The sequence below is a fragment of the Myodes glareolus genome, chromosome 22 (genome assembly GCF_982192425.1).
Source record: "Myodes glareolus chromosome 22, mMyoGla1.1, whole genome shotgun sequence".
NCBI classification, from domain to species: Eukaryota; Metazoa; Chordata; class Mammalia; order Rodentia; family Cricetidae; genus Myodes; species Myodes glareolus.
This window is the reverse complement of record NC_142047.1, coordinates 13,337,198-13,349,946: the sequence shown is the minus strand read 5'-3', so window position 1 is coordinate 13,349,946 and position 12,749 is coordinate 13,337,198. Positions and strand designations below refer to the sequence as shown.

General features: G+C 50.2%; 2 protein-coding genes across 5 annotated transcripts in view; one reads left to right on the top strand and one right to left on the bottom strand.

Moving 5' to 3' along the window:
- Positions 1-176: 176 nt before the first annotated feature.
- Trmt1 (tRNA methyltransferase 1) overlaps positions 177-12,749 on the bottom strand; it is a 13,638-nt gene continuing 1,065 nt past the window's right edge. The window contains exons 2-18 of one of the 4 annotated variants that reach the window (XM_087900157.1): positions 10,973-11,169; positions 10,489-10,753; positions 9,798-9,853; positions 9,417-9,559; positions 8,969-9,156; positions 4,801-4,916; positions 4,599-4,711; positions 3,043-3,191; positions 2,803-2,889; positions 2,650-2,719; positions 2,436-2,570; positions 2,245-2,330; positions 1,722-1,830; positions 1,545-1,621; positions 712-831; positions 498-621; positions 177-360 (exon numbers count right to left, since the gene is read on the bottom strand). In XM_087900157.1, coding sequence (XP_087756283.1) covers positions 199-360; positions 498-621; positions 712-831; positions 1,545-1,621; positions 1,722-1,830; positions 2,245-2,330; positions 2,436-2,570; positions 2,650-2,719; positions 2,803-2,889; positions 3,043-3,191; positions 4,599-4,711; positions 4,801-4,916; positions 8,969-9,156; positions 9,417-9,559; positions 9,798-9,853; positions 10,489-10,733 — 1,980 coding nt within the window. In that variant the 5' untranslated portion in view covers positions 10,734-10,753; positions 10,973-11,169 and the 3' untranslated portion in view covers positions 177-198. Of the gene's footprint in view, positions 361-497; positions 622-711; positions 832-1,544; positions 1,622-1,721; positions 1,831-2,244; positions 2,331-2,435; positions 2,571-2,649; positions 2,720-2,802; positions 2,890-3,042; positions 3,192-4,598; positions 4,712-4,800; positions 4,917-8,968; positions 9,157-9,416; positions 9,560-9,797; positions 9,854-10,488; positions 10,754-10,958; positions 11,170-12,749 lie in introns of all 4 variants that reach the window. The other 3 variants (XM_087900159.1, XM_087900158.1, XM_085682199.2) reach the window with 3 other exon arrangements.
- The window catches only part of Nacc1 (nucleus accumbens associated 1), an 18,470-nt gene continuing 18,100 nt past the window's right edge, over positions 12,380-12,749 (top strand). The window contains exon 1 of the mRNA XM_085682201.2: positions 12,380-12,512. The gene's annotated coding sequence lies outside the window, so the exon portion shown is untranslated. The remainder of the gene's footprint in view (positions 12,513-12,749) is intronic.

Below are 12,749 nucleotides of genomic sequence, written 5' to 3'. Positions count from 1 at the left end.
GGCAACAGGCGAGCATGCTTGTAGCTGCCCCCCTGTGGCCACCTGATGAACTGCTCTGCTGAACTGCCAGATCAGTTTCCAGGTCAGACTTAAAGCTGCAGTCAGGCAGGAACAAGGACCCAGACAGGAAGAGTCCCTCAGGCAGACAACCTCCCCATTCAAAATGACAACCAGCAGAAAGTGACATCTCTTTATTGTCTAGTCCACACCTGGCCCACCAGTGCCCCTAGCAGCAGCCTCTGGTCCAGGGGAGATCTTGATGGTGGTCTCTGGACAGTCTGTGAGCAGAGTATCAGCAGAGACCACAGGTGCTGCAGTGCTGTGTGAGTAACAGCACTGGTCCCCTCGCTGACAGGTACCCTGGAGGGAAAAACGGAGAGTGTGGAGCTCCAGGCTTTGAGCACAGGGTGGGATTCTTTCCTCAGCTCCCAGCTGCAGCTGTGCCAGTCAGCCTGCCCCCGGGCTTTGTGGCAGGGAGGGTGGAAGAAGAGAATCACCTCCTTGAATCGTTTGCAAGGAAACGTCTTGAGGCGGGCTGCCCTCTGGGCTGGGTCCTCGGCTGGCTCCTTCCGCTTGTTTTGTAGCAGCCTCCGTTTCTCCTCCGGATCTTTACTTGCCGCCCTGTCCCCATGCAAAGACAGAGGCTGGTACCCTATTTTTCTTTTGCTCAACCCCCCTAGCCAAGCCCCACCTCTGCAACATTATACTTACCCTGGCCGGGCACGGGGCCGGGGGCCCCAGTTGGCTTCTGGATTGGCCTGGAAGCGCTTGAGTCCTTGCTGGCGGGAGCTGGGGTTGGCATCTTCCCGGATGTTGAAGTTGGCCTTTAGCCTGGACAAATAGGTGGGGGCTGGAGGCAGCAGCCCATGCAGGGTGAACACAGCCCTAGAACCTGCCCACCCTGAGGCAACACCATAGGTCTACCAGGTTCAGAGTTCTCCCATTGTCTAACAAACACCTGGATTTCCTAGGGAACTCCTGACAAAGTGGCCTGGATCTGTCCCAGTGGAGCTTGGCTTTGCAGCATCAGAGACAGACAATCAACAAGACAAGATAAATCAGAAGTAACTAGGGCCAGAGGTGTGAACCCAGGTAGAGACTTGCCCAGCATGCACAAGGCTCTAGGTTCTATCCCCAGCAGCACAAAGAAATAATAATCGCTGTCAGGACTTGCTACTCTGTAACTGTTTTGGTATAAGACCTAAGTCAGGACTCAATGCTTGACAGGGTGGTCCAGTCCAGAAGGCTTCTCTGAAGTGAGAGAGAAGGGCCCAGGCAAAGGGCCCCAGGTGGGACAGATTTTGTGCTGGGTTCAGGCTACTATGAGGAAAGAGCCATGGAAAGTTCCTCTGACCCAGACACTCACAGATACCTAGGGCTGAAGAACAGATGGTACAGAGAAGAGTGGGAAGGGCACAGGGTAAGGGCAGAAGGTGGGACAGGGGCTCTGGATTCCCCTTGAAGTGTCTGTCTTCTGCACACATGCACCTGCTATACCTGGCGGGGGGGGGTTAGCCTGTCCCCTCCTCCATGTCTGTCCGTACCTGGGCTCCACAGACAGAATTCGGAATGCTGGGCTGCTTTCTGACAGCCGCTCCCGTTTCACTGGACACTCCTTCTCCTGGGGACAGAGGTTGAAGAGATGCTAGGCCTAAGGTGCACCCAAGTCACCCTCCCTTCCTTGTCTTCCTGTCTTGAATCATGGGGTCACCTGCCCTCACCCAGCAACGCATGATGTCCCAGAGAGCTTGTGGGGGAGCATCTGTCTTCACTGCATTCTTACAAGCGTGGGAGAGAGAGACTCGGAAGCCAGCGTGGAGGAGAGCTGACCTGGGTACACAGAGACCACAAGCAGAGGTTAGACCCTAAAGCAGTCCATGTGGAATGGCATGCTTGTTTCTTCCACAGCAAAGACATGTCACTGACTGTGATATCAAAACCACCTTCTGGGGGCTGGAGAGATGACTCAGTGGTTAAGAACACTTGCTGCTCTTGCAGAAGACTCTGGGTTTGGATCCTAGTGTCCACATCACAGTGTACAACTGTAACTCTGGGCCTGGGGAATCTGACACCTTCTTCTGGCCTCCTTAGTCATGCACATGGTATATTTGTACATGTGTAGGCAAAACACACATACATAAAAATTAAAGAACAAAGCACCTGCTGGAGGGCTCATGGTCTCTCAGCTCTGTCCTAGGCACACACTAGATTCTGATGGTCCAAGCTGCCCCCAAGGGCCCTCACCGAAGCTGCAGGAGGCTGGGTGTGTTACAGTGGATGGTGCTGCTCAGATGGTCCAGTGTGTAGTAGAGAGGGACATCGGGAAGTTCCTGAGAGGTAAGGATGGAGTACCATGGGCTGTTGGAAGAAAGGTGGGCACAGAAGTGTACCCTCCCTGTGTAGGGGTCCCTTCCCTATATCCATCCAGTTCACACCTCAGTGACAACACTCAGGACACCTTGGATCCGCTTGGAGGTGTGGAAGCGGCCAGGATTAGTGGTCACTGATTCAAGAACTCGGCCAACAAAGTCCAGGTCATGGATGGGGTCTGCCCACATGGGGCCTCCAAGCTGTGAAAACATGGCGTACGGATGAGCAAGGGGCATGCATGCTAGGACCCTGGCTCCACTGCCTCTGACCTGGGCCCACCTGGTGTCGCCCTCCACAGTGTTCACACTCGGGGGTCACTGGAGGACCACAGGCTGCAGAAAACTTGACCCTGTAAAGAGAGGCAGTTTGAGGAAAGGCTGTTGGAAGAGCGGAAACCTTAGACATCCTTCCAATCCAAAACACCCTGTTCACCTGCCACCAGGGTCTCCTGATGCTCTGCCAAGACGCTGCAGGTAGAAGGCTCCACAACCCACACACTGGAACACCAGGGCCTGCTTGCTGGAAAAGCCCAGGAGAAGCCATGAGTTCCTGATGTGGTCACTACACTTCAACTCTTCCCTCAGATCAGTCCCTTTTCAGATACCAAGAAGGTCCCCTAGGGCAAGACTCAGCTCCTCCCTCAATTCATCAGGTTCCCTTGGCCAGGCTTACCTGGCTGAGGCCTTAACCTTGGCCTGGCCTGTGAAAATGCGCACAAAAACCCGGACATAGAAATCTGCGCTGATGCTGAGCAGTGGCACCACGAAGCGCTGGTAGCAGTTGGCGTGCAGGTCCAGGCTATGCAGCACAATTCTCAGCGCCTGGTGGCAGGGGTGAGCATTAGCACTAGGAAGAACAAGCTTGGAAATGCAGCTTGGGTTTAGAGCCCACGTTTCCTGGCTGTGGGACACTGGCAAACAGTGTTTTCTGTTCCTCCATTTCCGTGGCTGGTAGCAGGTACTACATGGCTGCAGCCTGCGCCAGTGATTTAACCCACCCAAGCTGAGAGTACATCTTCACTATAGACAACAGGAGTGTTAACAGGGCTTCCAGCCTCTTGACACGAAAAAGGTGGTGGCGCTGTGCGGCTCACAAGAGACAGCAAGAGACCTTATGGAATCTTTGCCTCCCACCGCTTTTCCTCCCCATAGCAACCACACAGGGTGGGTGCCATGATCACACCTGCTCTGTAGATGCAAAACTAAGGCCCAGAAAGGTGAAGTCAGAGCCATCAACTAAGCCAGGATTAGAACTCTGACCTTGAAAAAAATGTTTTCTTAGGATAATTTTTGTCCTAATATTTGGGAGGTGGATGGGAGGGTCTGAAGTTTAAGGTTAGCTTCAGCTACACAGTAAGTTCAAGACCAGCTTAGGCTACACAAGAGCCTTTCTCAAACCCTCAACACCATGGCTTCTTGTGTTGGGGTGTGGCTCGGCGGCAGAGCACCTTGCGTGCACAAGATCCATTTCCAGGCAGAACATGAAAACCCAGTTTTGGGGCTGGAGAGATGGCTCACTGGTTAAGCGCACTGGCTGCTCTTCCAGAGGACCTGAGTTCAATTCCCAGTAACCACATGGTGGCTCACAACCATTTATAGTGGGCTCTGATGCCTCTTCTGGCATAAAGTTGTCTATGCAGATAGAGCATTTATACACATAAAATAAATAAATCAATCTTAAAAAAAGAAAACCCAGTTTCACTCTGAGTGCTACACCTATAATCCAGCACCTGAGACACAGCTGCAGAAGGATCCCTGCTTGGGACACTTAGTATCCTCATTTGGGGAAGGCAAAATCAGTGTGTAAAGACACCTGCCATAAGACTGATACACGACCCAAATGATGGAAGGAAAGAATGGACTCTAGGAAGCTCTTCTGACTTCCATGTCTACCATGGCACACATGGCCCCCTCCACACAAAAATACATGTGTTGTGTAATTATACACACACACATGCTACATATAACTTTTTTTTTTTTTTTTGAGAAAGGGTTTCACTATATAGCCTTGGCTGTCCTGGAACTCTCTATTTAAACAACAAAATATTTATTTTTAAGGTTATACTATAGAATGTTAGGAGAAAAAAATGACTGTCCAACCACTCCTGCCCATTGACAAAGGATGTTAAGGATCTGCTTGCCACTCGTGTCACAGTGTGGGCTGGGCCAGTCCTGGCCATCCGAGGGCACTGAGGTCATCAGTGCAGGGAGGCGTGGGGAGACTCTCACCATTTCATGGCAGGCCCGGCTCTTGATGGCCATGGCTCCATACTTGCTATAGCACGTCTCTCCGCTGTTCCCTGCCAATACTGCCATGTCCGTGCAAGTGACACACAGAAGACCTGTGGAGAGGGGCAGGGCAGTGATGACCCTCCAAACACCCTGACCCTACACCGGCTTGGGCATTCTAGATGCTATGGGCCAGTCTCACCTCCATCATTCACGGCTTGCACTGCTGCATCCAGGAAGGGGGCAGGACTGCCATAGGGGTCCAGATCAATGACATCGAAACGCTCAGATGCCTTTTGGTGTTGGTACATCAGCATCCTAGATGTGAGGGATCCAGGTTCTCAGCCACTTAAACCAAGCCCCTGCCCTGTCCTGTTCCCTATAGCAAAGTGATTTTGGCCTTGAATTTGAGGCCAGCTTAGCCATTAGGGGTTTTCTTTACCTTTTTTAGCCATAGGGATGGAACCCAGAGTTTCATGCATGCTAGTCAAGTGTTCTAATGCTGAGCTAAACTCCAACCCCTTTAGTTATTTGCAGTTTGTCTGTTTGTTCAATTCTGTTTTATTTGAGACGGTCTCACTATGTAGTTCTGGCTGTCCACAAACTCACTCTGTAGACCAGGCTGGCCTTGACCGCACAGAGATCGGCCTGCCACTGCCTCCCAAGTGCTGGGATTAAAGGCATTCACCACTGTCTGGCTTCCTTTCGCCATTTGTTAACCAAAAGATTTTTCTGTTTTACATAGGTCTTAACCTCCCCACTTATAACCCTATATATAACCTATAGCAGCCAATATGAAGGACTGTCCCTAGGCTCTTGTAGCTGTAAAAAAACTGCACTGTAGGGGCTGGTGATGGGGCTCAGTGACTAAGACAGAAAGCTGCTGTTACAGAAGACTTAAGTTCATTCTCAGCACCCATGCAGAGATGACTCAGCACGACTACCCTGGACACCCTGTTCCAACCTCTTCAGTACCTACGCTCACAGATCTCTGTCTCTCTCTGTCTCTCTGTCACACACACACACACACAAAATCAAAAACGTAGATGGCTCAGTGGACAAACACACCTATCACCAGTTGGACAAACCCTGTGGAAGGGAACTGACTCCCATAGTTGTGCTCCGACCGCTACTTGCCTGCTGTAATACACACACGACCACACAAACACTGAGTAAAAGATAAACAAGGAAAGCAAGAAAATGGGTCTGTGCCCATTTGGTAGTGCAGACCTAGCTTACTGTGAGGCTGAGGCAAGAAAACTCTAAGTTCAAGGCCAGCCCAGGAAACTGAGATCATGCCAAACGCAAACCAACAGCAGCAAAAATGCTACTGAGTAGAACCAGTTTCGATGACACGTACGCCTGTAGACTCCAGGAACTGGAAAAACCCTGAGCTGAAGGCCAGATCAATCGACAGCAGTTAGCGTCTCTTACCTTGTGACACTTTTTAAAAAAATGATTTGTTGAGTTAGATCTCCGAACAGAACTCAGGTCCTCTGGGTAAGGAGGCAATGAGCTCTCTCTCTGATCCCACCCATAACAATCTTCATTCATCTGAGTACAATGTTCTCATGACAAAAATAATTACCAAACCCAGCAGGGCGATAACACACTTGTACCGTTAGGGCAATCTACAGACATCAGTTCCCTAACTGAACCCAAGGCTAACGCGCTGGCAAGTCTCATACCACAGCTGGAACCCCTGCAGCTGTAAAGCTGAGGTTAGGGACTGCCATGAGCCTGAGACTTCCTCTGCTACACAGTTAAGGCCCTGCTTAAAAAAAAAAGAATACAAGTTTAGTCCACAGCATACACAAGTTGGGTACCTTATACCTGCCTAACTTGTTCCAGGGGATCAGACACCCTCTTCTGGCCTCTGTGGGTACCTGCACAAAGGTGCATACATCTAGACAGATACACACATATAAATAAAAATTTTAAAAAATGAATTGAGGATGTATAGGAAGATGACTTAGCAGGTAAAGGCTCTTGCCACCGAAACTGACCACCTGACTCCCTAGGGCACACATGGCAGGAAGAGAGCTAACTTGAGCTGTGCCACGTGTCCCCTCTATAAGTAAATGCATGTGCCAGGCAGTGGTGGCAAATGCCGTTAACCCCAGCACTCAGGAGGCAGAAGCAGGCGGATCTCTATGATTTCAAAGCCAGGGTGGTCTACAAGAGCTAGTTCCAGGACACACTCCAAAAAGCTACAGAGAAACCCTGCCTCAAAAAAAAAAAAAAAAGAATGAATAAACAAACAAGCAAATACATGTAAGAGACTGATTTTTAAAACAAGGCACTCAAATCTCAAATCATATGATTGTTCAAACAAACAACATTATAATCATAACAAGTTTTTAAAAAGCCGGGTGTGCACCTTTAATCTCAGCCCTGTCAGTTCTAGGCTATCCTGGTCTACACGGTGACACCCTATCCAAAATCAAAACAAAACAAAAAATACTATAGCTGGAGAAATGGCTTACAAAGGACATTCGTTCCTTGTACAGAGGACCCACATTTAGTGCCCAGAACCCACAAGGTGGCTCCCAACGACCCATGACTCCAGTTCCAGGAGATCCAATGCCCTCCTCAGACATTCATCTGGTGTACATGCATACATACAGGCGAAATAATCAGACACATAAAATTTAAAATTTAAAAACAAGACAAAGGGCAGGCATTTGGCGACAGAGTGGAAGCAGGCTCCAGAAAGAGTCTGAGGCAGGAGAGACTGGCAGTGTAATACATGCTTACAATGTTAGAAAAGAAAGTAATTTCTGGTATAAATTTATAATCTCAACTACTTGGAAAACTGAAAAAAACCATGAGTTCAAATTGGTGGGACCATGTGTCAAAACAAAGTCCCTGTAGACAGTCCCAGTTCTCATCATTAAACAACACTCTTGTACAGAGTTCGGGCAGTACACTTCTATTATTTAAAGAATCCTGCTATGGGCCTGTGTGGTAACTCATACCTTTAAGTCCAGCACTGGGAAGACAGAGGCAACTGGATTTCTGGATTTCTATGACTTTCAGGCCATAAAGGACTACAAAGTGAGACCATTTAAAAAAACAAAAAAACAAAAAACAAGAATCTTGCAATCAAGCCTGTAATCCTAGCACAAAGGTGGAGGCAGGAGATCGATAGTTCATGGTCACAACTACACAGTTATTGAGAGACCAGCACGAGCTACACAAGAGAGCCTTTGCGTGCTGGGGATGTAGTTCCATTGGCAGAGTGCTTACCTGGCTCGAGGCTCCACCTGATCCCCATTACTGAATAAACCAGGTGTGATACCGTGCACCTGTAATCCTAGCACTCAGGTAAAGAAAGACTCAAGTATTAGAAATTCACCATCAGAGCTAGGTGTGGTGGTAGCAATCCCAGCACTTGGGAGGCAGATCTCAGAGTTTCAGGCCAGTCAGGGCTACATAAGGTCAGGTCTACCCAGGACAGGACTTTTATCCCCAGACCCACATGTGGAAAGCCAGATATGACTGCTGTAAATTGCGTGTACACACATATACACACAAACCAAATAAAGGTAATTTTAAAATTAAAAACAAAACAAAACAAAAAATAGCCAGGTGGTGGTGGTGCATGCCTTTAATCCCAGCACTGGAGAGGCAGAATTGGGAGGATCTCTGTGAGTTCGAGGCCAGCCTGGTCTAGAGAAGTGAGTTCCAGGACAGGCATCAAAGCTACACAGAGAAACCCTGTCTTGAAAAACAAACAAATAAAGATAAAAATAAATGTAAAATAAACATGAACTGAGAGTTGGCTCCCTGGTTGAGAGCACTTGTTGATCTTGCAGAGGACCTGAGTGCATTTCCCAGCACCCAAATGGCTCACAACTTAACTCCCTTTCCAGGGCATCTGGTATCTTCTTCTGACCTTAGAGAGCATCAGACACACACATGTAGGCTAAACACTCATGCACATAAAATGAGTACATGTTTCTTTAAATTATAAGAAATTCAAGGTCATCTTCAGTTACAAAGCTAGTTCTGGACTATGTACTTCAGCACATGACAGGCTCAGAAGACGACTCTCCAGATGGCTGGGTGGGTACAAGCACGTCCAACACAAACCTGAGGACCCACTGGTACTTTCTCAAACACAGAGAAATAAAATAAAAATTACTATTCTTTTAGAAACAAGAGAATTAGAGTTCGAAGAGGCTAACGCACCCAAGGTCAAACAGGACTAGGGTTGTCCCCAGTTAGCCTCATTGCAGGTGTAAGTTGCATGCTTGAGGCAGGCCTGGCTAGAACCTACTGGAAGCTATTGCTTAGCGTGCATGAAGTTCTGGGTTCCGTTTCCAGTACCACCCCACAATGACAACAACAACAGCCACTCAACGTACCGGGCGTCTGCCTGGTTGGGCTGTACAAGATGCGCCACACCGTTGAGGTGCACGTTTCGGTCCATAAGCTCTACAGCCCGGGCAGAAGCATCATTGGCAATGACAGACCGGAGGCCAGGAACCTCGAGGGCAAACCGGATGGAGCGCAGACCGGAGGCTGCTAGGCCTTCCAGCACTCGTAGACCTTCCTGATAGAAGTAAGCAAAGACGTGCCTTACTTCCTTTTTAGTTTTCACTTACTAGTGAGTCAGTTCTCTCATTCTCCCATGGATTCTGGGGATCAAACTCAGGTCTTAAGGCTGTCTTGGCATGTACTTTCCCTGGCTGACACTCAGGTCTCCATCTTTCTTCTGGGCTCCAGTGGATCTCCCACAACCACCCTCTATAGCTCCGTGGCTCTTTCCTATCACCCAGACTCCCAAGCTGCCCCTGCTTACTCAGGCCTTACCTCACAGATCTCACCAACGGCAGCTGTCCGAGGTTGCTCTCCTGGGGCCAGGGTTTCCTTCTCTTCCTGTTCAGCCTTTTCCTCCTCTTGCTCAGACAAGTTCACAGACACTTTCTGCAAGTCCTTCTCTCCTGGCACCTTGACTGCAGTCACCCAGGCAAAAACCAGACGCTATCATCAACGCTCCTCTTAAGAAATTCCACTGTAACTTTCAAATCATCAAAATCCTGATGATATGCCAGAAAAGTCTTTCCCCAAGTCCCAGGAGAAAGGCAGGAGTAGAGAACCCAGAGCCTTCAGGAGCCCAAAGAGAGAGTGGATAAAGTGGGAAGTGAATTTTATGTGACATGCCCCCACCCCTAGGCCCAAACCTCCACTTACTCTGGATTCCCTTGGCCCCAAGGTGAATTCGAGCAAACTCAGTGATCACAGCACATCTGGAAGAGTGGATGGCAGGGGAGGGTGAGCTTGCAAACTCCTGTATGCCAGCGCGTTAGCTGTGACCCAAGTCTGAAATCTTCCCTTTAACGTTTTTGAAAGGTGGTTGTCCCTCCCTAATGCAAAATGCCCTCCCTGTTGCATCAAATTCTAAATAAAGAGGAATCCCACCTCAAGGGCTAAGATGTTAACTGTTGTAGCTTTAGATCGGTAAACCCAGAAAACCTTTTCAAGGTTGGCCTCAGCCCTCAATTCAAAGCATGTAAACTGATGTGAAATCTGGCTTGCAGAAAAGTAACAAGTCTGTGTGAACTACAGGAACCAGCTCTGGGAAATCCAAGTCCACCACCGAGTTGTAAAGAAAAGGAAAAAGGGGAGTCATACGCCCTGAACACCAGAGAACACTAAAAGGCATATATAACCTTTATTGTCCATTGCAATAAAACCCCCGGGGAGTGCCTTCATCTTTCAGGATGCTGGCCTTCGATTAAAACTGACTTACACCTTCCTACCAACTCTTCCCTCCCGAATATTGGCCTTCGCGTAGCTCGCGTCCCGGAGTGATACTCCAGAATATTTTCTACCTCACTGACCCAGTCCCCTTGGCCAAGCTGACCCCCTGACTCTTGCTCACGTCAGATCCCGGTTGAACTCCTGCACTGGGTTGTAGAAAACCTCGTTGGCGTTGGGGAAGACGATCTTGGCGGCGCCCTCGGTGATAGTAGCCTCCAGGGCCGCGGGTGGGCGCTCTTCGCAGGGCTGTGTGCCGTTTTCCATCGCTGGCCCCTGGGCCTTCTGTTCCATGAACTGAGCTCTACAGAGGATGCGGACCGGACGGAGAGGGCGGCTTAGCCACAGGATCGCCCTCGCGTGGGACATCCACGGGCGCCTCAACCCTCCTGCCGTTTTCGAGGGAAGGGAAAGGGCACAGGGAGGTCAGAGTGCTGCATTCCGGGGAGGGGGTGGTCTACACATCTATAAAGTAGGACCTAAAATCCAACGGCCTCGATAAGGCCTGCGTTTCCAAAGGCACTGGACCCAGCAGAGCCTGAGGCCAGCGACGCAGACCCATACCCACCCACCCACCCACCCAAACACACACACCCGGGCCGCTTCACCTCTCTGCTCACAGGACCAAACAAGTCGCGGTGCACGCTTCCCTCATTAGAACATGGGAGCGGCCATGTTGGCAAAGAGGGCGGGTCGATCACATGACAATAGCTGGCCAATTAGCTACACTCCTTACGGTGGGCGACCAGGACCAATATTCTTCCTGGAATACGCTGCATGGGTGATTTTCAATAATGCAATTCTTCTACAAGGGAATTTCATTGCCGTTTAGTTCCGGGCAAAAAAAAAAAAAAAAAACACCAAAACTGAGAAACTTAGTCACTTTAAGTTGTCTCCTGTGTACAACTTGCAAGTTAACTCGGGCTCTGGAATAGGATTCGCTGGCTTTGAATCTCAGTTCCACCACACACTCTTAGGCAAGTAACTTAAAATGTAAGGCTCTCCTTTCCCTTACCTGTAAATAAGAATCTTAGCTTCCAAAAAAGGGCAAAGATTAAATAATCGAATGTCTGGGAAGTGTGCGGAGGAGCCATGTAGACCGTAAGTTCTCTGAGTATGAAGGCAGGAAAGTGTGGCCATCCGTGATGTGAGTTGTCTTAGCTTGCCTTGCAAGTTCTCTCTCAATGGAGTGTAGAAGGTACTCTCAGTCCAGGTTGTTCTGGAACTCACTATGTAGCTCAGGGCGGCAATGAACTCGTTGGGAGTTTCCTGCCTCGGTCTCTCAGATGCTGAGATAGCAGACATTGATTACCAGGTCTGGCAGGTACTTGTTTTGTTTTAGCTTTATTTTATTTTTATGTTTGTGTATGTGCGCTTGTGTGCAAGTCCCCAAAGAGCAGAGAACTTTAGTTAACAGCAACAGTGTGAGCCACCTGACATGGGTGCTGGGAACTTAACTCTATACTGCAAGAGCAGTACACATTCTCAGTCGCCGAGTATTCTCTCCAGTCCAGTACTTTCTCCACCTGAAAAGGTGCCAGACTGCTTTGTTATAAAACATAATTATTCGAGTTAGTGCAAAACGCTAACAGAACTTGGCATCGCGTAAGGACCCTAAATCTTTTAGATTTATTGACCTCTTGAGCCTCCATTTAAAAGTTGTGGCAGTCACTTCCCTGTGTTATCTTGAGGGAGCTTCCTCCGTTCCATGAAACCTCATTTTCCATAAAGAGCTTAAAACTGTGTGTGGAACAATAGTCGTTAGTCACTGTTTTTATTTTACAGTAAACAGAGCAAACCGTCCCGTAATCGCCCAACTAACTAGGAGTCCACAGAAGAGAGAGCCTGGAAGGAGAAGCCAGCGAGAACTAAACCGCTCGGAGCGCAGCTAAGCTTGCCTAAGGGGCGGGGCCGAGGCCGTTTCCTCCCTGCCGGCTGCGCCGTGCGCTTCCTCGGCGCTCGGCTGGGGCGGCCTGGCCCACAATGAATGGCCGCCGCGGCTACCACTGCTGCTGAGGCGGAGGCCGCGGAGGCCGCAGAGGCGGAGGCCGAGGCCGAGGCGCAGGGGGGCGCGCCCCGGGCCCAGGCCCGGCCCCAGCTGCCGCTGCGGAGCCCGCCGGGAGGCCCCGGAGCGCGGCCACAGCGCAGGTGAGATGGCCCGCCCCAGGCCCAATTCCGGCCTCCTCCCGCCGGGGCGGCCCGAGGACATCCGAGGTTCCGGCCGAGGCCCGAGAGGGGAGGCCCCAGGGCGCCCGGCTGGGAGCGAGAACCCGAATCCGCGATGCTGACAGCGGCGGGAGGGCGAGGTTGAGGTGGCCGGGCCTCAGTTGGCGGCCTACGGCGTCCAGCCCCGAGCCAGGCCCGCGGGGCTTGAGGGCGGCCCGA